At 32.9% G+C, this 26,366-nt stretch overlaps 1 protein-coding gene and 1 pseudogene across 2 annotated transcripts in view; both read right to left on the reverse strand.

Moving 5' to 3' along the window:
- Window positions 1-1,030: 1,030 nt before the first annotated feature.
- On the reverse strand, window positions 1,031-12,854 carry LOC138327144 (uncharacterized; annotated as a pseudogene).
- Window positions 12,855-18,995: 6,141 nt separating this feature from the next.
- LOC138328166 (hyaluronan mediated motility receptor-like) overlaps window positions 18,996-26,366 on the reverse strand; it is a 71,369-nt gene continuing 63,998 nt past the window's right edge. The window contains exons 5-8 of one of the 2 annotated variants that reach the window (XM_069274832.1): window positions 24,882-25,080; window positions 23,867-24,043; window positions 23,122-23,232; window positions 18,996-22,369 (exon numbers count right to left, since the gene is read on the reverse strand). In XM_069274832.1, the coding sequence (XP_069130933.1) occupies window positions 22,076-22,369; window positions 23,122-23,232; window positions 23,867-24,043; window positions 24,882-25,080 (781 nt within the window). In that variant the 3' untranslated portion in view covers window positions 18,996-22,075. The remainder of the gene's footprint in view (window positions 22,370-23,121; window positions 23,233-23,866; window positions 24,044-24,881; window positions 25,081-26,366) is intronic. The other variant, XM_069274833.1, reaches the window with a different exon arrangement.

Below are 26,366 nucleotides of genomic sequence, written 5' to 3' on the forward strand. Positions count from 1 at the left end.
GACCATTAACATTTATTAAAATGGGAAAAAAACTTAAATTGAAGGTATTTTATCAGTTATAGAAAAGCAAATCTTCAATTGGTGATGTTTCATCAGTGACTTGCCTAAGTGAAATATAGATAAATAAAAATGCATCAATTTAGAGTGTTTTTCCAAAACAGAAATATATAAACATATTTTAATAGGTCACTCGGACCTGCTTGTACACTTTTTGTATTTAATGCAAAAAAAAAATATAATTTTATTTTTACTTCAGTATTTGACCTGAACAATGGAAAATTTCAATGTTAAAAGTTTTGTATAGCATACCATATGCAGCTGATCCTAAGGTACTGTATAGCCGGGTATTTACATGGATCAAAATTTTCGCGATTTTATCTAACTTTTTGTTTATCTTCGTCCAACGAAATCGCAAAATATCATCCCGCGAAACATTTTGCAGTAAAACGATTCCAATTGATAATCCTCCATTGTTGTGATATTAATTGATATATTTATACCATAACAACCGCCATTTACTGTATATTTTTGTACAAAAAGAAATAGCTATAATTTGTAAGATACTATATCTATATTTATATATTCAAACGTTTTATTGAAATATACTTTATATACGAATCTGTGATCATCAATGAATAGACGAAATATTCCAGATTTTGTACATGTAACTAGACAATCACATAAGGTTTTGCAAAATCAGAGGAGTTCAATTTTTTATCATTAAAATTGCAATGTGCCGTATATACAGGAAGATGGTTAATTTCTGCAGGTAATTGTTTTCCCAATTTTGATATCAAAGAGAAAATTGAATATTATCTAATCTAAATTCCGCGATTAGACCGAAAAAGCAATTGTGTTTAACCCATTAAATGGTATTTTGCGGATTGAATTTTCGCGACCACAACACTGGCCCATTTAAACACGAACAGATCTCCACAAAAATTACCTGTTACACAGTATTTACGTTTTAGTAGGATTTTATTTTGTGAATTAGACCCGATATTTGTGAGAAAAAGTAAAAATCACGATATACCCCGATTATATAATTTATTAAAAACATAATACCAGTATATATGAACACTTATAATATCTATGAATATAGATTAATTTATACAAATATGTATATATACATGTTTATTTTCAAATATCGATGCTATCGTCATTGCTCAAAATCCTTGAATAAGTACATAGAATAATCAATTTTCTGATGACTTGGATTTGTGCAACTAAATTAATGCTCTAAAACAAGAGAAAAAAATAGGTGGCGAATTTATGTTTGCATGGAGAATGTCAAATTGATATCTTTCGCTGAAGTGTTTCAGCTCAATTGTAAAATATTATTACCTTTTCATATTTCCATACCAATATTATTCATAATATTCAGATGCTTACATAACAGCGTAGACAATAAATCAGATAAAAATATGCTAAGTTTTGAAAAGGAAATAATGGTATCCATGGAAATTTTATTTTCAAAACTATCAAAGCACAACATATTTCACTTAAATTACTGTATCAAACTAGTTTCTATCATCGTATTATAAATGTGTTAGTCATTTTTATTTATCGATACATATATGTACATATAGTGCAATACATTGTAATAGTTATTAGTTCTATTATTTTCGCGATTTTCACTGATGCTACATATTTTGAAGAGGAATAATGTACCGTAAGACAAAACATTATTTGCCAAACCAAGGAATCATCTTCATATTTTCTTCATACTTTGTAATTTCTTTCATCTCTTTCATCTCTTTAGAATAGAGTTGATGTCATGATGATATCATTGTAGGTAATATTCATCTAAACGTCAACAAAACTAATGAAAATCGCACCGCGAAAACACAAACATTTACCGCATCTGTTATTTAATAATACAATTCCGTCTTTGCATATTACAGAGTTACCTCCCTTTCGAGTAGAAAATCGTTGTGACGTCATGATTTTGTGAGCCAATTAACGTCGTTTTCTCTGAAAAGTGTGACGTTAAAATCTGAACCACACAACGTCACAATCAATACCTAAGGGCAGATAACTCTGTAATATGCAAATACGAAATATGTCCTTTTGCCATTAAAGTGCTGAGTTTTGATTATTCGTGTAATTGTTGATATGGAATAAAAACCATTTATCAAAATCTTTGTGAATTTTTTTGTTTTTTTAAACATTTCTATTGCGTGATGTAAATTTTCAATCAACAACACAATAAAATCAGTATACAGTTACTCAACGAAAGAAAGTGATACAATAGTATACCTGAAACATCCTGATATATGTAACACATTTTAAAGTTTTGATAAAAGTTTTATAATATCTCTATTTTTGTCAATTTCGTATTCGCAAAGTTATTAAATAATTCAGGATATATATTACTTTTTCTTGTGTTCACGTTGAAAAATTCTCGAAAAGCTCCAAACTGTTCCGATCTATTCCGATCTGTACGAGTATCACCGATGTCACGCCACTCGGCTTTTCCCATACTACCCGAAAATTTTAAAGTTATATGTGCCGTATTTTTCATACTCACGAATCAAGATGAGCTTTTGATATGTTATTCATCACCAAAAATTACCAACTTTTTAAAAATTACAGTGCTTTCAATGCATAGGTTTTAATTTTACATGTACAAATAAGGGCTGAAAATGATTTTTGGCAGTACTGCCAAAAATCATTTATTTACATCAATAGTGAAGTGAAATGAGTACATACGGTGAGACCATGAAGCCAAATTGTGGCCTACAATTTCATTACACATTTTTACAATGTTTTTAGTAATTATAAAGTGACTTCTGCAGGTATGTTTTCACTTAAACATATTTAAGGCATAAAAACGACAATTTTTCAGTACAAAATTTCTGTGTTATAACTAACGTTTAGAAGTCATCTGAAGCCATTTGAATGGTTTTTACAGCTTTATTCATCAAACCTTATGGTTTTTAATAAAGTAATGATGAAAAATAGCATGTCAAAATTATCGCCCAGTTACAGCACATATAACTTTAAACATGGCGGTGATCTCTGTGGCAGTATTCAAAATGCTTGATATTTCATCCAACATTTCAATGGTATGTTGGCGTTACTGTATATCTAAAATGTCACATACATATTCACACATTGTATGTTTTATAACAGTTTGTTAGAGGGAAAATTACATGAAATATAACTTTAAGATAAAGATATGTCAATGACAGGATGCATTATTATACATATATACATATATACTAATTTTTCAGCAATACATATATGACGCATTATATAATTAAAGTACATTAATACATTAGTTCATCAATTTTACAATACACTCCTTTGCTTTTATCATTAAAACGATAAACGCCAAGCAATTATAGACCGCATTTTTTATCATATATAAAGAGTGTGTCGAAAATCGAAATTTCATCATTTAACAAAAGGAGTTTATCGTGATTCATGCAGGTTTATTAAGATCTACAGTGTTCCTAAAACCTCTAGTCCCCGATGTTTCTAAGTCTCTTTCATATAATGGTATTACTGTATGATTGATAGAAATGTTCCGCCCGGGGTGTCACTAAATTGGTTAAACCCCGGAGGTATTGCCCAATTTATTGGCTTCGAGGGTGTGATATCCGTATCATTCATTCCCAGTATACAAAACATACACCATTCTCCTTTTCGCTTCGAAATGAAACCGGAAGACGAGCCAAACATACGGATACCGGCGCGGATTCAGTACAGTGACCACACGAATGAGTATGCTCCTTTAAATCACTCTAGGTACTTTATTAACTGAAATATGAGTTATTCTGCTTCCGGGATGGGCCTTTGAGTTTATAATGACGTCGTCATGCACGAAACGACATATATTGTGACGTCAAAATAAGGTTTTGGTCCTCTAGGTTAACATATCACACGCTGACATCATTATCAGTCAACAATGGTATACTAGTATTATTACACTAGAACGTCTTATCTGTCACCGAAAGATATGAGAGTAATTTTCTCCTATCAATCATACGGTGTTTTCGTTTAACAGATCTTATACCTTACAGGATAAATTCACCATCGTCTCGCACTGTTTATTCATCGGGTGCTTTGAACCACAAATACAAACGATTATAGGTGAATTACATACACCTTTAATACACATAAGTACTGGGTATATATATAAGTAACTTTACTTAGCAACCAATTTAGGATTTTCTATAACCCATATCCTTAATAACCGATTGAGTTCATCGTTCAATTTTTCATCAGTAATTTGGCTAACAATCGAACTAGTTTTTTTATAGCATATAGTTCAATGTTTCGTCCATTTTGTGGTTAAAACATATTTAGTTTTTTTATAACACATAATTCAATGTTTCTACCTGTATTGTGCATTATACAGAAACGTGTCCATCATAATCAGTCAGCCACTGTGAATACACTACATATGTGTGGATACTTCCTTGTCATCCGAGGGACCATTGCCGTTAATCGTTTTCCCGGCATTACCAGACTGGCTCTTGGTTGCATCAATTTCATTCGGGGATGCTTTTCCTTTACTTGGTTCAGCCCCATTCTGTTTGAATGGTTGTATGACTCCTTTGGCCAACAATGGTCCACCCTTGTGAAGCAGACAAGCCGGCCAAACCACATAATCCACTTTTGTACCAGACTGGGTGTACTGTGTGTATAGATCAGTATCGAGATTCCTACCTTTCGCGGGTTTTGGCGCAAAAGAAAGAGGAGGCGTTTGAATGCTCATGTACCATGTAACTTTTGTACATTCTTTGTAGTAGTTTATCATCGCTTCTTTTTTCATTTGAGGGGGTTTCTTCATGACTCGGGTATTAATGAAGCCCTGTAAAACATGATAAGAGAATAGATCAACGACGCGTATCAAAGACGTAAAATTAAATTTTAAACTATGCATACACTAAATAATATGCTTTTCGTAAGCAATAAGTAGCTGAGACTAGGATTGGTATTGTTTCGTTTCTTGCAACATTTTACAAATAAGTTATCTTTTACTGTAATTTTATTTTAATGCTGTTTATTTTCTATTAATATAACTTTTATTTAAGGACATGAGAGATTGTTAGAATAATTCTTAAATACTCTGACAAAAATAACCGACCGACTGTCCGTGTCGAGCTCACGATCCAGAAGTTGAAAGCTTTTGCAGCTTATTTCAAAGAATGCTTTCACCATATCAAATATACCAAGATTATATTATAATCACTTTTACATCTAATACAATATACAATGGTTGACAAGGGTAAAAAAAAGATATTCGTGTAAAATAAGATATACTAAAAATAATTACAACACACGAATATGTAGATATTACAAAAACAATCCTTAAACAACGTTAAGCTTAATCTTTAATTCAACAGTTGTTTTTGTTGAAATGAGGTAGACAATACAACTAATAAGGATTGGCATCGGATATATCAATTCGGAAATCGGTATTGAAAGTTTATCATATATTAAAATGATGTCATTATTACACAGATATAAATATACATTTATTTATGTGAATAAGTAGTTATTTACTTACCTTTTGTACACCTTCAACAAGAGCCTGTGCTGAGGATTTCCTCAACTGTATTATAAGGTCTGAACATTCTGCAGATAGTTCTGTTGATTCAGCACACTTCTGTATTCGAAAGAATGATTAATTAATTAAGGTTTTAAGCAAACTTCTTCACTATACACATTTTAAGAAATGAATGTACAATGTGACTGCAGCACAGTGCTTTTATATGGAACTTCATAGAAAATTATAATTTGCAAGCCATGAACATGCAAATTATGTTCAATGATATATGTAATTCTTTATGCACTGTCTTAAGATCTTTCACAGATATACGTATGAAACAAATTAATGTTAACGAAGGAAACTTAAAATATTTAGTTTTGCCTACCTGATCCATTTTGTTTTCGGGATTGGTAGTGTGCCCCGCAGAAATAGTTTTCGCTTTATTGTTTTGTCTGACCATTTCATCTTTATAATCTTTAGGAACCCTTAAGGTACAAGTGCAATCTTCCAATTGTTCAAGACGCTTCTCTGCCATCTCCGCCGTAAACTGAAAACTTTCCTGATTTAAAGAATGGGTAAAATATGTTAAAACAAATCATGAGAAAATAAAAAAGTAATTACCTTTATTATAAAACACATTTTCTTCACATGAATAATTATGGTGAAAATATCTAAGTACGACTGTAAATTGTTTCATGGATTGAAAGTAGCGTACTTTGTTTTCATTCAGGTTGACACAATATGTATGCAACTACCGTATAACAGTGGGTTTTTTCGCCAGTGTCTAATTTTCGCTATGTTCGCAATACATGTAACATAACTTGGCGAAATTTAAACTGGCGAATAGGACTTTGAGTAGGAAAATGGTTATATCAGCTGATACCCAATAATAGGTATATACTTATGTATATGTTATACTAGTGGACAGCCTGACAACAACTAAGACAAGCGTAAATGTTTTCATTACTCTTTAGTTTAAACATGCCGGTTCACCCGTGACTAATCAGAACATCGGTCATATCAATTAAAGAAATATATAATTACCAATACAGTGTCAATCACGTCTCTGTTACAATACATCAACGCTACTAAACTAAATACACCTACCAGAGAGAGAACAATAATATTTGACACTGTTCATAGTTTTAATGTAAACCCTTGTTCTTCAATGGCGAAAATGTGAAGTGGCGACAATATCCTATTTTCGGGTATAAATGGCGAAACTTGGGGGGGGGGGGGGGTGGCGAATATAAACCGTTTGCAAGGTATTACAGGTACTTGGTTTGAAATATTTCAAAACTAGATGAATTATAGTTATGAAATCCCGAAGCATTATTTTAACCATTATCAAAGTACTGTCACTAAAAGTATCAATTTTTATTACTTTTTATAACACACTTAAATTTAAGAAGAAAAATTCAATACTTGTCAAACTTATAGAACGTCTAGAGTAAATACAGATATCAAAATATCGTATATTTAAAACACTTACTTCAAGAGTTGTTATCAGAATTTGTATTGCTGTCTCATCTGGATATCCCTGATTTTTCAGCTCCTCAAACGCATCTGTCCATTGGTTATCGTATAACTCTTTGAATTGCTCGGCTATCTTGGTAGGTCTCGTCTCACAGCTAAGATCGGCAATGGCTGGGTTGTTGTCTCTTTAGCCTACGGCCTGCAACTGCACTCAATCTAAAAATATTCATAGCGAGTCCAAATAATCTTACTTTTCATGCAATAACATTTGAAAAAATTAACATTCAAACATTATTTCGACTACAAAACACGGGCTCTCTTTTTTCTTTCATACCTACGTGTGTAATACTGGCTGGTCTAGGGCAATACACTCATACCGCTTTAGGCTGTATTGCATGGCTACCCATGGCCATGCAAGACAGCCTCGTGACGTCACGGCGTGAACAAAATTTCTATTTCCTCGGTAAAATTTAAACATTTTTTTCACAAAGTTTGGTGGATTTACTATAAAAGATGCAAACAACGGAATTTTTGTTGAAAATATCACGTAATTTAAAATTGACTTTAAGCCGTGGATTTCTTCGAATCTATTTCAAAATGGCGGGATATGATAGTTGTAAAATTGCAATAAAACGTCGAGGTATGAAAGAAAATACTCTTTCATAAGTGGATATGAAGGATAGGGATATTCTACCCTCGGGATCACAAAATGTTGCAAAACCCTCGGCAAGCCTCGAGTTTTACTACATTTTGTGACCTTCGGGTAGAATATCCCCATCCTTCAAACCACATATGAAAGAGTCTTATATCATTGACTGAGATAGTAGTTTTTATCAGAGCTATTTCATTTATAGAGATCACGCTACCAGTTATCAACGTTCTCAATTGAATGAAGTCAAGATGATGTGCTACGACGCCACTTAGTATACAAACTGCTGTTAAAACCGAAAGGGGTCGGGGTGTTTTAATTCTCATCACATTTCCATACATATAGCATACAGTCGATACAGAAATACGATTAATGAATGTATTTACTATGTATACCATACCATAGATTCAACGCGCCTGAAACTTGAACCATATGCATGTTTGTATAAAATTCAACAATGTGAAGGACAGTCAATATTGTTCAAGCAAATATAGATATTTAAATTAAAAAAAACGCCTAAGTATTATAATAAGAAAAGAGTTTATCGCATTACCAAACGCATATATATTTATCTATTATGGCCTGGTTGAGAGGGCACTATTGCCTCATAGTGTTTTCGAGGGATGGAATAGTGCCCGAGCCGAAGGCGAGGGCACTATCCCATCACGAGACAATACTATGAGGCAATAGTGCCCTCTCAACCAGGCCATAATGGGTTTAGTACATCACCCTCACATGAGACCCGTTCTAATATCACCGTATCAAAAGCACGTCAAGCGACACTTCGCAACGCTATCTTCATTTCAACGCTACAATGTTACATTAAAGGTATATAACATATGAATTATCGCAGAAACCTGTTTCTATAAACCCGGATTCAGCTTCATGAAGATTAAAAGAAGATCAACGAGTGATCTGTCTTTGTATAAAAGCATCATTTTTTGTTTCCATCCCCCGCACACAACAGTCGGTCCGCCATCTTGACGTCTTGGTTGAAGCGCAACGTTATAATTACGTCATGTAATGGTGACGTCACAATACATTCACGTTCAATTTCGCGCCACTTCAATAGTGCCCGCTTGCCCGGGCACTATTGCAAATAGTACCCATGTGTGTAGCCAATCAGAATCCAGTATTCTGTCACGTGATGTACTAACATTGGATATCGAATTAAATTATTACTTTTGAACATTCATGAAAATGTCAATACCCATATTTGCATACGTTTACGGTACCCTAGTCATATTCCTATCGCCTTAGTCAAACTGCTCGTGGTTGATGAATATAAAATTTATTTACTAATTGTAAGTTATAGATAACGCTTGTATCTTTTGTACCTTAAACATTAAAAAGAATATAACCATACTCGTTGCGTAACCTCTATTTAATCAAACAGTTTCCATAAGAAATGAAACTATATTCAGACGATAAAAATCAGCTTCATTATTGATAATATGCGTTTTTACACTAAATCAATATCACACACTCCTATGTTGATAAATATGATTAGTATAATAATAAATCTCATCATTATTAGTTATTGAATGATATACCAATACAAAGTAGATGATGAAAATCCAAACATTTCCAGGATGAAACCCGAAGATAGGCCTATCGGTGACCCATGCCATCCAAAACACTGTCTTGAGGTTTACACACAGGAGTTGTTTTAAAAATGTTATTATCATTATGGTCAACAAAAACAAATTTATGCATATCCAACATATAATTACCACTTACTTCAACCACAACACCGAACATATATATCAACAGTAATAAGAAAACAGCTAACATTAACGCGTTAATGACATTGAACATGATTTACCGCGCATTTGTCTAGTAAAGACAGCTTAAACATCGTTTCGTTTTAGAGGTATGCTCATTTAACGACATAACTAAACTCCTGTTGGATGTTCTTTTTATATTATCTAGTTAGTTTGAGAAAAAAAGATGAAAAACGAAAAAAAAAGACCCAAAAATTAAATAGGTTACACAGACAAAATCAAAAGTAATAATACTTTGCAAACTAGGAAAATCGAGGTATAAAATCAGTAAAACAACTTTGTATGTGAATGAGTAGATGGATGTTTGCGACACAATATCTAATTTGTATATGTTTAGTTGCTATAAAGCATTACAATGAAATGTTTTTGAAAATAAAAGAAATATAAAAAACAAACATTCGTGACCGTTCTGAATATTTATATTTTTTGTTCTTTTTGTGTCTTCCAAAGGGGCAGATCGCCTGGAAAATTCGACAATATTTTGTCCACACTGTTAGAATTACTTCCTTGCATCATATTTACTACTTAAAGTAATTCGTATCCTACAAACACATGTATATAAGAATCCAGTGTTATCTGGAAAACACTGTTGATATTGCTTCTTTGACCCATATATTATTCTTACATATTTTATTTTTTTTAATTAAAACGGCGCTTTAATTTTTGGATTACCGTAACATTTATTACAATAAAATGTGTTCCCTCCATGGTTATGTGTACAGATATACGGAGTTGGACCTTTGTGTAGCGTCATCGCCATCTTTTCTGAAATCTCCTATTTCATTTTGCATTACCTAGAATCTGGAAAAACACCAACCCCCCCCCCCAACAAACCAAAAAAAAAATAAAAGAGAGAAAAGGCAAGCAGTTTGAGAGAGGTGAAGGAACATAAAAAAAAAACAAAAAAAAGAATAAAAAAAAAAAAAAAAAAAAAAACAAAAAAAAAAAAAAAAAAAAAAAACAAAAAAAAAAAAAAAAAAAAAAAAAAAAAAAAAAAAAAAAAAAAAACAAAAAAAAAAAAAAAAAAAAAAAAAAAAAAACAGGGTTTGTGAAAAAAAACACAACAAAAAAAAAAAAAAAAAAAAAAGGGGAAAAAGAAAACAAATGGTGCGAGGAGCGATTAAAAAAAAAAAAAGAAAAAAAAAAAAAAAAAAAAAAAAAAAAAAAAAAAAAAAAAAAAAAAAAAATAAAGACGAAAAAAAAAAAAAAAAAAAAAAATAAAAAAAAAAAAAAAAAAATAAAAAAAAAAAACAAAAAAAAAAAAAAAAAAAAAATAAAAAAAAAGATAAATGAACAAAAAAAAAAAAAAAAAAAAAAAAAACAAAAAAAAAAAAAAAAAATTAAGAAAAAAAAAAAAAAACAAAAAAAAAAAAAAAAAAAAAAAAAAAAAAAAAAAAACCATATTAAAATAAAAAAAAAAAAAAAAAAAAAAAAAAAAAAAAAAAAAAAAAGAAAAAAAAAAAAAAAAAAAAAATAAATATAAACAAAAAAAAAATAAGGGAAAAAAAAAAAAAAAAACAAAAAAACAAAAATTAAATAAAAAAAAAAAAAATAATAAAAAAATAAAAAAAAAAATAGCATGGATAGTGTGACAGGAGGACACAGACATTGCGTCACATTTGGGAAGAATAAAGAATAAATGGAGTTCATTGTATTATCGTCCTATCCGCGATAGACAGCGCCATTTTCGAAACGCTCAAGAATAAAAACCACGGTCCGCACGGGGGGGGGCATTATGGACTACAGTCCAGTCCACACAAAAATGTAATACTGTAATATTTTAATTATGGCAAATTAGCAACGGCTATTGCACTTGGTAAGACACGGGCGACCAGTCATAGGTGGCTGAGCAATGATTATAACAACCAAGATAAACATTAGCTTTTACCGTAGATTAGATGACCCAATCAGCAACGGCCAAATGAAATAGCCCATTACATCGGTATACTGCCTAACAGTTCACTAAATTTCGGGTCTAATTTCAGATTCACAAAATTACGTTACTTAAGGATTACTTTCAACTGAGGATTTTTAGAGAAATACCATTTTCAATGCTGCAAATGAAGATGAGTCCGGTTTGATAAAGGTTATGCGTATTTCATGAACATTTTTATATCGAAAACAGGCGTATTTTATTAAAAATTATTTTTGAGAATCACTGAAGTCGTGTGCGTCCCACAGTGTCCTTTAGAGGCATTATGGCACTCGTGACGCATCTTTGGATTCCAATGAAGAAGTCCTATCAATCCTGTGAAACCCCATATTAAAAAAAAACCGCGCGGTGATTTATATTACGGGAATGAACGTATACTTTTAAATATTTGTTTTTAAGTAATCCGATGAACGTCATGCTGCTACTCGTGTATGTAGCTCGTTTGATGTAGGCCCCGCGAGTTTAAACATTTCTTTATTACTTTTAAGAAAGGATCCAGCGGTGAATCTGTATCTTGAATTAACCATCACAGCAAAGTGCTTTTCCTTACCCAAGATCGAATAAAAATACACTAGAAGAACAAAATATCAGGATGAGCGTCGGAGCGAATTACTCATACCATCATGCCTAAAAAACTTAAACTTCTAGCTGTGTGTGACGCACTCCGCTCGGCGACAGTTTTATCTAGAAGTGAATTTACTCAATTTCGATAACAAAGATAAGTACAAGCGTGATAAGCAAGGTGGGGGCCATAGTAGATGTATCAAGACAGCTACAAATGGACTATTATATTAAAACGAGTATTAATACCCAATTTCCCACCTATCAATCAGTCAAATGTTGAAAAACTATCCAAGACACCACAACACTTTAACACTTAGTTTAAAGATCCGAAGGATTATTGTTGCCACACAACAAGACGAGCCAAATATCAAACCGTCACATAGTCCCTTTACATATATTTTACCTTCTCAACCATTTAAATCAAATTATCACATATATAAATAAAATTGCATACCACCAGTAGCATCTCAAAGAGTGGTTACTGCTCAACATCAAATAGATGCGCACACCTACCAATACAGAGTAAGTCTAAAATAACGGTTATATTCATCAGCACAAAATCGATGAATTTACTTTGTGTTATAAAAAGAAGCAATATTTATTGATTATTCTGGTAAACATGGCAATTTACAAAGGAGTTTTGATGCAATGTCAGTAATATTTAAATTGTAATAAGCTTTCCACATTGTAATGACGACCAATGTTCAGAGCCATGAGGTCCCGATTTACGACTCGTAGAAGAGAAGTGATGATTTAAACTGATCCTCAATCATTTTCAATAAGTATAATAAGTGAAAAAAAAATATTATTCCCTGCAAAATTTAGAACTGACCTGTTTAAGAGTTCGTCTTTCTCTCTTTCTTTTGCCTGTATTTTCCTGGCTTGTTCCCTGATCTCTTCTCTTAGATGGTCAATTTTTGCCTTCAGAAGATTTTCGTTTTTCATTCTTTATGATATGTTACTGATTATTTCTGGCCACTAATTATTTTGAATCAAACCCTTCATAAAGTAAATCTAACTACCAGAAATCTTTCTAAATACAAGTCTCTTTCCTTCTTAGTTTTTTATTGCTCGTTTCATCTTTAAGAAGAATGCTATCCAATCGGTTCCCCATCCAACCGGTGTATACTATTTAAGGGAATATCCCATGAAACGCGCTGAGGTAATCGAGCTGCTGCACCAATCCGGTGCTGTATTCGCCAATTAGTTTATATTATTCTCTGAAACTGCTGGACCCATCTGCTTGTAGTCGTCTGGCTGATTGTTCTGAAGATATCCGAAACAAAGCTTTTTCCTAAACAAAACAAACCAAAAAACACCCATATCATTTGCTTAAAATTAATATTCATTATATTTGACATATCGGTATATGAAAAACTAACTTATTAGAAAAGATTAAAGGAAAACATTTTACCAACAAAAAAAATTTATTAAATAATTACAAAATTATCAAATAAAGATATGAAATGATCTTTCGAGTGAATTCTAGGTAACACGTCATATTTAAGCTAAATAGAAAACGAAACATTTTGTACCATAGCTGTATAATTCAGAAGATCGGCCTACGTGAGTTTATTCTTCGGCTTCTTCGTTCCATGAAATTATAAAAGATAACGGATTTTTGTTTTCCTACTGTTAAAAATCATTCCAACTTTCTATAACAAGAAACAACATTTTGCACAAAAACATGATATGAAGATATAAATTTTAATGCAAAGAGTCAATATGGGTTAAATCCTTTCTTATTCAATATGATCTCCCTTGACACACCATGTAAATATTTATCCTTGAGTTTAAAACGATTTGTTTTTGTGAGTGAAAGGATGATCCGAATCATCTGACATCCTAGATCCCAGGCTCTGCACATACTCTAGATCTATCATTAAAAGTGGCAGTGCGTATGGTCCTGCTTAGGCATACAGCATTAAGGGTCGTAAGGACGAACAATAGGTTCGAAACATCCCGTTTGTCAGTATAAATGTATCCAGTGTGTGTGTGTATCTTAGGGACGGACATACTTTAGTAAGGTTAGCAATTAAAAAAGTGGCAAGGAGTTCATCTACTTAACACAGGAGGACCACCCACCACAAAATGCGAATATATCGTAGCCTCCAACACATACAGACACGCACAAACCTTCCTCTGAACTGACTATAGAAAAGGTCTGTAACGATGTATGCACGAAACGTTAGTAGGCCTACATAATACCAAGTCTTAAACTAAACCCCAGCCCTTCATCGAGAGCGTGTTTTGATACGTTACTATAATTGTCTCCAAAACACCTTCAATTTCAATATTTTAAACAGTTTTATTGACAAGAATCTACACATGGGATATATACAGGCAGCACATTGTCACTCTAAATAGCGTCTTTTATACACTACAAAACAACATCCGATGGAGAACATGCTTCACAAAACATATACCGATGGCGACAGTGACCACAAACAACAAATACTACATTTCCAATTATGATTAAGCAATCTTTTTATATAAAGAAAATAGAGTAATTGACCGAGCAAAATGGTGAACATTTTATTAGGTCAACTAATGAGAAAATCACTCCTGAACCATCGTATAGCGACACCGATCATATGAGGGCTTTTCTAACTTTATTATTGGGGATGGTCACCCAAATGTATCAGCGAAAAATATTAAGAAGTAAATACTTAGTCTAGTGCCTCCCCCTTATACCTTACAAAACAATTTCCCATGGCTCAAGGCCAGCGTATTAACTTCTGGCGATGAATCAAGAACTAGCATACGATAGCGCCAGAAGAAGACAGGAGACTCAAGGACACAACATGAAATACATGTCAGGTTTTCTACAGTAGGACATACGTTTCAATATAATCGTATATGGAATTGAATCTACATCAATACCGACGTACCACACGCTAGTGATATAGTCATATCTGGAACGTAATCAAGCATTTTGTTCGAGATGGCCCTAAATCTGCTTTGCTTTCTCATTGTTATTATTTCCTTTTGCTCTGACGGTGGATTTTTACAGATTGCCTGTACGACACTTTTTCGCCATTCAGTGAGCAATTCTTTACTGATACTAACTTCTGTTACAGATACCGATAGACACGACTTCTAGACATGTCAGATGTACGTTAAACCGAGTTTGATTGCATACCGTCAATGGTCAACATAGAAATAAAAATATATTTACCCAATTAATGCGGTCCCCTTACTGTTTTGTGTAAAACAGCATTACGGCAAAGAAACCAAGCATCGAATAAACAAACAATAATACCAACCCTATCACACTCTCAATTCCTATTCTTCGGCTGTCCGAACTATTTCTACCAAACAAATACAGAATTACATTACTAGCGAACCAATAAACATGTGCAGACTTAATTGGTTCACACTTTACTAATGTATTTTAGACGCGCTGTGATTAACGCTCTTTTACTCATAACGAGCTATATATGCTCAGTCATATTTTAAACTAAACAAGGTATTGTTGCTACATTAGATATGTACCTGGTTTGTATGTTCAGAGTTATTCAAAGCCTATTTACTAGAGTCTATCCTTACTAACCACACGCATTCGGTGTTCAATTTCAATTTCAACAAATTTTAGTGATATATTATTTACAGTCAAGAGGATTAAGACAACAGGCAAGGCCTTCTCATTGGTGTTGCTTTTTTGGTTCTGTGGCATTGATGTCACTTATTTCATGAGAATATCATTTATTTTTAAAACTATGTGCTGATTCTCACAAGAGTTTACAAACATGTTTTTCATAACCGGGTGGAATTAAATAAATAGTGGATCAAACAGTACCGATAAAATACTTTTTCAGACTACGTGTACTTGATAAAAACACTATTCCATTGGTTTCTGTGCCATTCTCGGATTTTTCTTTTCTTATAGACGTATGAAAAAGACAAAAAACATTTTTTATTGTGAGCTTATGCTATAAAAAAATATGAGTTTTACGTACATGTTCAGTGGTGATAGACTTATCAATATACATGATTTGTGTTTTTTTCAGTAAATAATGAATAATTAATATAATTACACTATTTAATCATTCCAATCATTTTTTATCATATTTCATGCAAATTATTATCTGCGATACCTAAAAATTTATAGTTATTATTATTACTGTTATCAATATTTTGTAACTTTATATATTAATATTAATAGACTGCCAATATACTGAAAGTCATTCACTGTGTCTTTCATTGAATTAATCAAGTCATTCACTGTGTCTTTCATTGAGTTAATCAAGTCAATCACGAGTCGTGGCCGTTCTTTCTCCTCCTTCACCTTTCTCATTTTTGATTTTGTTTTCTTGATGTCTTCTTCCCAGTGATTTATCTTTGGCAGTATTTGTTCCTTTATGTACCCAATTATAGACATTTGTTTTACGAAAGTGGTTGTGCCCATTGCATTTTTCCCCGATGATGCCATTCTTTGCTCTTTCTATATCACTTGTCCTAGACTTGTTTCATCCCTTTCTATGAAAAAAATCTATTTGGTATTAGAGAAGATCATAAGTATACAGGTCAATCTACTGTAATTTTCATTCAATGAAATTGATGTAATTTTTAAAATTGTTTGAAATGCGAATTTTATTTTCTGCTTATCTATATGTTTACAAGAACCATTTTTTCCTGTTATGATATCAGTTGTAAACAATAGTTAAAACAGAAAAATAACATTAAAAAACATTTAAAATTACATGTAAACGAATAAAAATAAAGGTGAGTTACCTTCAAATTGATACAGTGCGTAAATCATGTGCTCTAATGCAGTGGGAAAATGGAGAATGTATGTACAACACACTGTTCTAGAGAAGTAGGTTGTCCCCCTTGATTATATACGCGGATATCTATTTTTAGACTTTAAAACGAAACCAAATTTGCTCAAATGGTTGTTGACCATAACATTGTGAAATGAGAATGGGCACTGATATACAGGTCATTACATTCACTCATTAACCTTATGTAAGATGTCACTTAAAATCAATCTAAAATACGGATGTGGATTTTGTACTTTCGATTTAGGTTCACTGTGTCGTAAGACTTACATTATACCTGTATTTACAATGCTGGATTCGCTTCATAAAGTACGCAATACACATGTAGATATATCAGAGGCAGTAGTTTCTTTAAAGATAGTTTAAACACTTGTACGAATTGAATAATTTCTCACCAAATTATACTTAATATCCCATTCTTTTGCTATTATAAATACTTAATTCACTCGTCACCACCAACACCCGCCACTTGTCAGTCAGTCGAGTATCCACCAAGCTTCGTCCATCAGAAAACAGGTTTATATGTGTGCCCTGGAATTCCACGAACTGTAAATAGCTTCCTGGTAGTGTTTATGTAGATGTCATTATGTCAGATCAGGGTGTTCTTATTTTAGTACAAGCTAGTGTCGGCAGCTCTCCTTCAGCTCACATCTGGAGCAAGTTAGTTTATTATACCCTGATTAGAAAAGATGCGTGTAGCTTAACGTTCTTATTTATATACGAAACGTATATATACCTGTATGTGTTTGTTAAAGAGATATAGTTTAACCAACTTAGTTTATCAAACAAAAGATAAAGACCTATCAGCCAGGTAAATAGACTTGATAATGAATAAGTTTTAAAATACTTCAAGTACTACAGTACAACTAATGTGTTTTGTATTGTTGCGTTGAATTTACGTAATATATATGTTTTATACACATTATATTCCTTAAACATCCCCTTATTGAAGTTACAATATACATTTCGGATTTTTATTTTATTCATACCTTTAGCATTCCTCTGAGAAGATATGCAAGTGTCAAACACAATTTTATATAGTGTTACGTTAGCGATTCTTATGCAACATATGATTATGTCAATCTTCCTTAACGGTTTTTGTATCGCTTTAAATTTCTTTGCATAATTAGGTATTGGTAACAGATAATACACTTGAGAGTTCATTTCAAATGGCAGGTGTTATAGGCCGGGATCTAAGGGGGGGGGGGGGGGGGGGGCACATGCCACATGCCCCATGCACGTCATCAAGATGGCGCCATCTCGAATTTCACTAAAAAATTGAAAATAGTCATAACACTGACATTTTTCAACCGAAGAAGACAAATGATGCATCAAAATGACCACAATAGAACAACAAATACATATCAGGACCATATAATCCAATATATGTAGCTATTTTTACGCAGGAAATGAAAAAATCGGATTTCAAGCTCAAAAATGGTAATTTTTAAGCAAATTTTTCATATTTGGCTAGACGCAGCAAAAATGTTTGCCAACAGCAAATTGCAACTTTGAAGACTATGTAGAGAGAGCGACGCCTAATATCAAAGCCACACAGTCAACCACAGTGTACCGTTATACGGCTCTTTTGATGTTCATCAAATGACTAAATTACCTGTTCTATTCTGTTGCCTCTAGTTTTACTATGAGATAGTCAAGAGGTGTAGAGATCGTAAGTGAACCCCTAGGAGCATGCCGCCAACAGAGGTCAGCATAAATGATACTGATAATTAGGGCACTTCACCATGTGGTGAAAAGACTTGCTGTTATAGCAACTATTGTAGAACGTTTGGTTCATTTCTCTTTATATGCTTTTGTTACATTTGTGTGTGTGTGTTTGTATTCGTTATGTATAGAGAAGTTATCTTGATATCAACCGCATATCGGAAGGTTTGGATACGGACCATCCTTTTGGGGGAATCGATTACCTTTGATAAATAGACTAAGTGAACATTCAAACGTTTATTACATGGTTCTTGAATGATATATATGAACTTCTCCACTGAACTAGCTGGAACAGTTTGTATAGATATTGAGTTTTATGACATTACATCACGTGACCACATTATAGAGTATTGAGAAGCAAATCAAAACAGACAAGAGAGTCGTCTCATCATATTATACTAAAAAACGTACTTATTTTTAGCGCAAAAATGCGAAAAACTGTAAATTATAATTTACAATGTATAAACGCCGATATAAAATATCTTTTAACAAAATGTAGCGTTGTAAATGAAATCACGCTTCAAATTAAACTACCTATAAAATAAGTACGTTTACAGTAAAAAAAACTACAACGTTAAAGTATATTCTATTTTTATTCTTTATTTATTTTTTTTCTTTGAAATAAATGGCATATTTTTGGATAACAAATATTAATTTCAATCATCATGGAAATACTTGATATAAATACATGAAAATATTCAATTCATCTCTGTCAGTATTACAATAATTTGATTCAGTGTACATCATTACATCGAAATGCAATTGCTTTGAAATTATCTGAAATCAATACTTGAATACATGTTGGATGACATATTCGCCACATTGTTTAGCATTATTTTTTGGAAAACATAACTTTGACATTATTTAACAATCAAAGAATTGTTAGATTGCGTTTATTTGAGATATAAATGCAATTTTGGTGGCAGATAAATGGAAAAGCGCCCGTTAATAATGGGAGTCTCTGAAGCAAAATAATTCTTTTGTTTCTCATTTTTGTTTACTATATATTCACATAAGAGTTTTCTATGGTTTATAAAGTGTCTACCTATAATTGATAATAGTTGATTATGCGAAGCACAAAAAATAAAATAAAATGATTAATTTCTAAACAAACAAAAAAAATAATCATGCAAATCTACCTTTGTAACAGTAACAGTATCGAAGTAGATTTTTCTTTTTCCGTATGAAGTTAAAACAACATCTGATCGAAAATTGCATTTATACAAGATTTAAATGAGAAATGTAAATTAAATTGAATTGAATTTCAGTGTTTTGTCTTAGAGTTATGACGCATTATGTCTATATTTCAATTTTATTAATCGCTAATTGTTATTTTCCAGTGACCAGTTACCTAAGTATCAATTAAAAACTGATAAAGGTGAACTTCTGTTTGTAGTATCAAAGTTAGCACATAAGTTCAAATGTTTTTTAGTTGTTGCTTGAACAAATAAAACAAATTAAAGTAATATAATATTTAACAACCATGAAAATAATACTGGTATAATATTTACATCCATGAAAATTATATTAACGTTTTCAAATCAATAGCATCTTAATTTGTTTTCTTCAATAATTTTAAGCAGATTCATTCCAAGCTTATAAGACAAATGTTAAAGGCTTTATTATTATTATTATTATTTAGAAAACAATATCAGACTTTGAGACACATTTTACAAAACTGCAAACGAAATCAACAAAAATGAAAAAAAAACACAAGAATCTTACATTAGAAGAAAAAATATCAGTGAGTGTAGCTGGCTTGGTCGTGTATAAATAAAATTCAAGAACTGATATATGGAATTCTGTTTATTGCGTTTCCCTTTTTCCATAACTCCATATAACGTAGATACTGAAAATACAAATAAATGTATTTTAACTACGTTTCGTTAGTAAAGTACATGTACATATATTTGATACCAATTACTAAGTAACTTTAATATACTCCGTTCATAAGTACATATACAATTTTAGAATACTTGTATATAATTACAACCCTCAAAAGTGTAACAACTGAGATAAGCGTTAAATTTGTTACACATAACGTTAATTTGTAACATAAAGTTAGCATGAATATTGTGAAATATGTAAACATAAACATTGACAATTCCAAGAAATAACGTGAAACATGCAGCAATTCCGACAAACAGTTGAAATCGAAAGTATAATTTTCCGAGAAAATTAAATAAATACTACATGATCTTACAAATGACCAGAATTAACACTTAAATGGCCAGAATGAACACTATTTCAATAAATCTATTCTATCAAAGGTCCTCAACATTTCCTAACCCCCCCCCCCGCACCATCGCGCACCATCGCGCGTCCCGCATCGACAGGAGATAACTGATATACTTATTTCATGTATTATTACATATGATCCTTGTAAATACATTTTGTGTATCTATATACAGTGGTGTCGATAACAGGAAATTAATGAAAACGCAAATTAGCGTGCGAGTTTGGGGGTCCGGGGTATCCACTGGAAAAATATTACGATGTAGAATGACTGAGATGAGCTTTACGATGTATTTTGATGAACTTGCGAGCGCCGCGGGCGCGAGAAAAAAAATTGTTGGGTGAAGGGGGGGGGGGGGGGGGGGGGTTCCGGGGGTCTCCCCCGAGAAAAAAATTACTATTTGGAATGGCTGAGATGAGTTTTACAATGTATTTTGATGATTGTAAAGCGTTCTTAACACGATAATTTTTCGATTTAAAGTTATCTGCATTTAGAAATGATAATTGTGTGTGTTACAATTGTACAACCCAGTTTGATCTGAACATACGTACGGATTCATACCATCGGCACATTATTGTGTAACTTAAATTAATTATGAATTAATCATCTTGGTAAGACATATAAGCATTTTTTGAAATAGTATAATCCCTTTTTTTAATCCATTTAAGTCTACTTCGTGTGTATTGAATTTTCATTATTAAAGGTTTGAACATTACGTGCTTGAATGTTTTAGGAAACGCGCCACACAGCGGAAAATTTTCTTAAATGAGTACAAAAATGTGCAGAAGGATCATCTTTTCTTTCAAATGTACATTTTTAGAACATTTCACTCGGCGAAAATGGGGGGAGGGGGGATAGACATGTTTGCCCTCCCCCGTCCTCCCTCCACCCGCTTCCTACGCCCGTGATAAATTACACATTTGTACTTTATTCCGTCACTACCAGCAGCTATTATTTAAGTATAATTCGTTGTGTTTCACTGTATAATGACATGGCCATCTTCTTGTTTCCGGAAGTTATAACAGAGCATGCGTAGACAAACTAATATAAAAGGACATGGTATTAAATTTACGGAAAATTGAAATTTGCGATAAAAAATATTGAGTGCAATTTTTACAAAACAAAAACATTTACAGTGAGTATCACGTATAGAATTTGACATTACTAATTCATAACTTCACGTGATTGCCTTCTTATCAATGATATAAATAGTGTACATAATAAGCAAGAAAAGTACACATTCGTAGGTATTCTATTACGAAATGAACATTATGTGTTGTTAAAATGAAAATGAAAAGCCTATTATTAGTATCATATATAACAATACATTGCATTCCATTAATCAACGTTATGATGATCAAGGATTTAAGTATTTTTTCTCTGTCTTCTTGTTTCTCGGTCGTCACGGTTTCTCATCCTTACTGTTATTTATGCTTCTGAAATGGTCGTATGACCCCTTTGGTCAACAATGGTCCACCCTCGTGAAGTAGACAAGCCGGCCAAACCACATAATCCACTGTATTTCCAGACACTGTCCGCGGAATATACATGCACAGGTCACTTGAGATTTGGTTTCCTTTTGCAGGTATTGGCGCCAAAGACAGAGGAGGTGTTTGAAGATTCATATACCATGTGACTTTTGCACATTCCTTATAGAAGTCGATCATTACCTTCTTTTTCTCATGCGGATGTTTATTCTCCTGTCTCACTATGAAACACTGTAAAGTCGAAATAAGAAAAACTTATCCTTAATTTTCAAATTGACATCAGTACTGTTTTTAAAGGTCCACTACATTTGCAAAATAAACTTTTATCAAAAATATTTATATCGTCAGAACACCTTTATTCGAGGCCGGAGATGAGTTATGGCACCAAACACACGTGTAAAGCCATGTTAGAGAGGGTAATTTAGTCAGAGATCGCATTGAAATCTCGATTTGCCTAGAAAATAAACCTGTTCTGATGAAACATGGATGGTGTAGTTATTATCACTAAGGAGTATCTACTACTGTGATAAGTGTATACGATGCGGAAGCTAGCTCGCTCTCCACTGTTACATATTGGTAGGCCACACCGGAAACTACGCTAGTGGAGTGAAGTACAGTTCGTATAAAACTACTCCAATCACTCGAACAGTAGTATATTTAACCTTTTTAGATGTTTGATAATGTATGAAAAGTACCTTCTGTGATAAAAAGAGATAATTTGCAACTCACAGGTAGTTATTTGTTGCGTTTTGCGAACCTTCCCGTAGTCCGGCTCGATTATCGGTATAGCGTAGCTATACGAACAGGAATTCTATTTATATCTTTTTTTCGAACCTTTACAGTTGGTCTCAGTAACATCTTACCTTGCTTTAGTCATTATCTTATGCAGAGAGAACGTGGTGATTATCTGTAAATGTTTGTGATAACAAAAAAAAGTTACGTACAGTGTACAGTGTGCCTTTGAAAAATACATATAAACTTACGTTTTGTATTTCCTCAACATGAGTCTTTGTCTGTGCTGACGCTTTCCTCAACTGCTTTACCAGGTCTTTACATTCTTCAGAGAGAGCTACTGGTTCAACATGTTTCTGTCTCTAAAACAGACACGTACTCATATAGTTCTAGAAATTCTTCACGTTGACCTTAATTATTACATTCCCTTGGTGAACTGTCATTCAGCACAATGATCGGATTTATGATTTTGTGTTTCATCCGCTGACTACAAACCGTTTATTCTTTCTCTAATACAATTGTATCTTTCTATTCCTTTAATGTTCAATAAGGTGGAAGTTTAAGAGGCAGGCATTTGGATCTGTCAGTTTTAAATGCATATTCACTAGAGGTACAGTAAATAACGTTGACTTTTTAAAAAGGCAGGCTTTTGGATCAATCTGAATTGGTATGTTTGTTGTCTTTGGCAGTATATTTAACTGAGGTAGCTAGGTGGAGAAGGCAATCGTACATCACAATACTCGCATGTATATATCTCCCACAATAAACAGCCTAACTACAAGTACAAAACGGAGAAGGGCTTCCTTAAATAGGGAAGGCTAATGGCTTTAGCAGAAAAATAATTCAAGCACCGACAAACAGTGGTTTTTTGCTTTTTTAACATTAGCATACACTGTTAAAACAAACATTTTTCAAATAAATGTAATGGTATGGACTGTAAAGGATGAAAACGGAAAACAAAAACCTTAGATACTCGAATAATTGATCGTTAGATACCTGATCTCGGTCTGGATTTCGGTCTTTTTTTGCACATCCTTCAAACAACGTCTGTGATTTATCAACTTGCCAGCCATTCTCAGCTTCCCCTTCGTTGTTAAATGGCAAACTTAGTGCACAGGCTTCTAAAGTTTGTAGGCACCATTTTGCCATTCCAGCCGTAAATTTTAAACTTTCCTAATAATCATAATGAAAGAACAGTGGAAATATTATTGATAAAATTATTCAATAAGATCCTCCAGCGCTAAAATATCGGAATAGATTTAGTTTAAATGTTCTATAATTTAAGTAAATCTTTCAAAAATTCAAAAAGTCGTACGCGTAGAATGAAATGAAATGCTCACAGGTACGCGTATGACATGACTATATGAAACCAATCTTTCATACCCCTGTATAATTGCATATTACAAAATGAACTCGGACTCCAGGGACTGGTATGAGTTTTACATCACTATAACAAAAATTACATTTTGTCTGACAAAATATGATGCATCGTTTGTCTTTATACGTTACCCTCAACCCAGTCAAAACTGTTTATGTTATAACACGTACAAAACTATAACGTTACACACAATATCTACCCGTAGAGCAGATAAGATCACTATTTCTCCCATACTTCACAGGGATATCCCGTTGTTGCTAGGAAAAAGATATCTCTATCTTACACAGGGGGTGTCAGTCAGCCCAAACGCGCTAGACAATAACGTGACGTCATCAATACATGCGGCGTAACTGCGGCGCGCATTGTAGATGACGTCATCAATCTTGACGCATAACGACGTTCCTGCGATAATGGCGCGATGAAAAAGCTGGAAACCAAGTGGAATTTTATCATTTTTTACTACGTATGGGAGAAAAAGAATCAAACATGTGTCTGTGAAGTGGACAGGGATATCTCAACCCTCGTGAAAGATTTTGGCCGTCAACTAATTAATTATCGTTATCGCCCCGCGCGCAAAGAGACGATGTTTCAGCAAACAATGTCAACCGTAATATGCTTAGATCAAAAACCTACTTCAACAGTCGTCCTTAAGATAAGTATTGCCTTTTCGTCTGGAAATCCTTGATTCCTCAGCTCTTCAAATGCATCATCCCATTTGTTATCGTATATCTTTTTGAATTGCTCGGCTATCTTGGTAGGTCGTATATCACTGCTAAGGTCGGCAATGGCTTGGCTGTTCTCTTGTTGCTGGTGGCCAGCTATTGCATTTAGTCTAAAAATACAATTTCACAAAAACCAAAGTTTTTTCTCATGCATTCATGTATTTGTTGTTGAAGAAAAAGACCTAAAAAAAACCTTCCAAGTAAAAACGACTATTATCATTTAATATTAGGAGTGTAGATATTGATATCTATTTTCATGAATAATTACAAGAAGCATATGGTAAGATACTTAGTATTCACCGACGGTATAAGTTAAGTTTATCCATATACCAGATAAATACATTCTTTTAACATGTGATAAAACGTTTTATTGAACTGCAGTTCGTTAACAGCATTTCAGATGAAAGTTTTGTTTTTATTTTTACCATTTTCTCAAACAAAAGTATGCCATTAATAATACATACATTTGCTGTCATGGTTTTGATCAAATTGGATATCCACAAATACCCTTATATTTTCCATTAAAGAACGGTCACTAGTATAAATCATTGTATAATTCATATACTTAATACGTAAGTTTGCGCGAATACATTGCTGTTATTCGCAAACGTTTTGCGTTTATCCGCAGTGCATAGTGTATATTTTCGCAAAAGTATTCGTATATTCATAATTATTATTATACATTCTTTTTCACATTTAGTTTGGCACCAGTAGGCTTCCGTACAGGTGTACATCAATCGGTGTGTTAATTTTATAATACGTGTTTACCCAAAATGATATTAGAGAACAGAACAAAAGCTCAATAGTGTAAAACAAAACAAAAGTAGAATTCACATATCGGTAAAAAAGTAATAGAAACATCAGCTGTATATTTAAGAGTAATATATATCATTCATGTTAATGCTTTCAAAAAACTATTGTAATGCTAAGCGTACACTATGTTTCCGGTGGCCAAGGCAGTATATTTTGCTCGAAACGTTCTCTGTAGGCCCTTGACCATCTGATGAGGTATTCTACGGTTAACAGGTTTTTTACCGTCCGCCAAGGCTTACAACGGATGAAAGACCTAGCTGGGTAACTTTGCAACTGGTGTGTTTCAAAGGGAAAATTAATAATAAAAAATAAAATGATACATTTTTGCAGAAAATTTTAGTTAACAAATATTTTAATTAGAACAAACGCTTACGAAAAATTAAAAAAAAATCTTGACTATATTTATAATAGTTTAGCCACTAAAGGACCGGAAGCTGCGCAACAGGTCAACGGTTACGAAATGTTGTCAGTGCGGAGCCATTTTGCCACTATTTTACGGTGCGGCGACATTCTCCCACAGTTTGAAAGTGCAGAGACAATTTGCCACATTTTATCTGTGCGGAGACTTTGCCACAGTTTGTTG

Source organism: Argopecten irradians, chromosome 7 (assembly GCF_041381155.1).
Source record: "Argopecten irradians isolate NY chromosome 7, Ai_NY, whole genome shotgun sequence".
In the NCBI taxonomy this organism is placed as follows: Eukaryota; Metazoa; Mollusca; class Bivalvia; order Pectinida; family Pectinidae; genus Argopecten; species Argopecten irradians.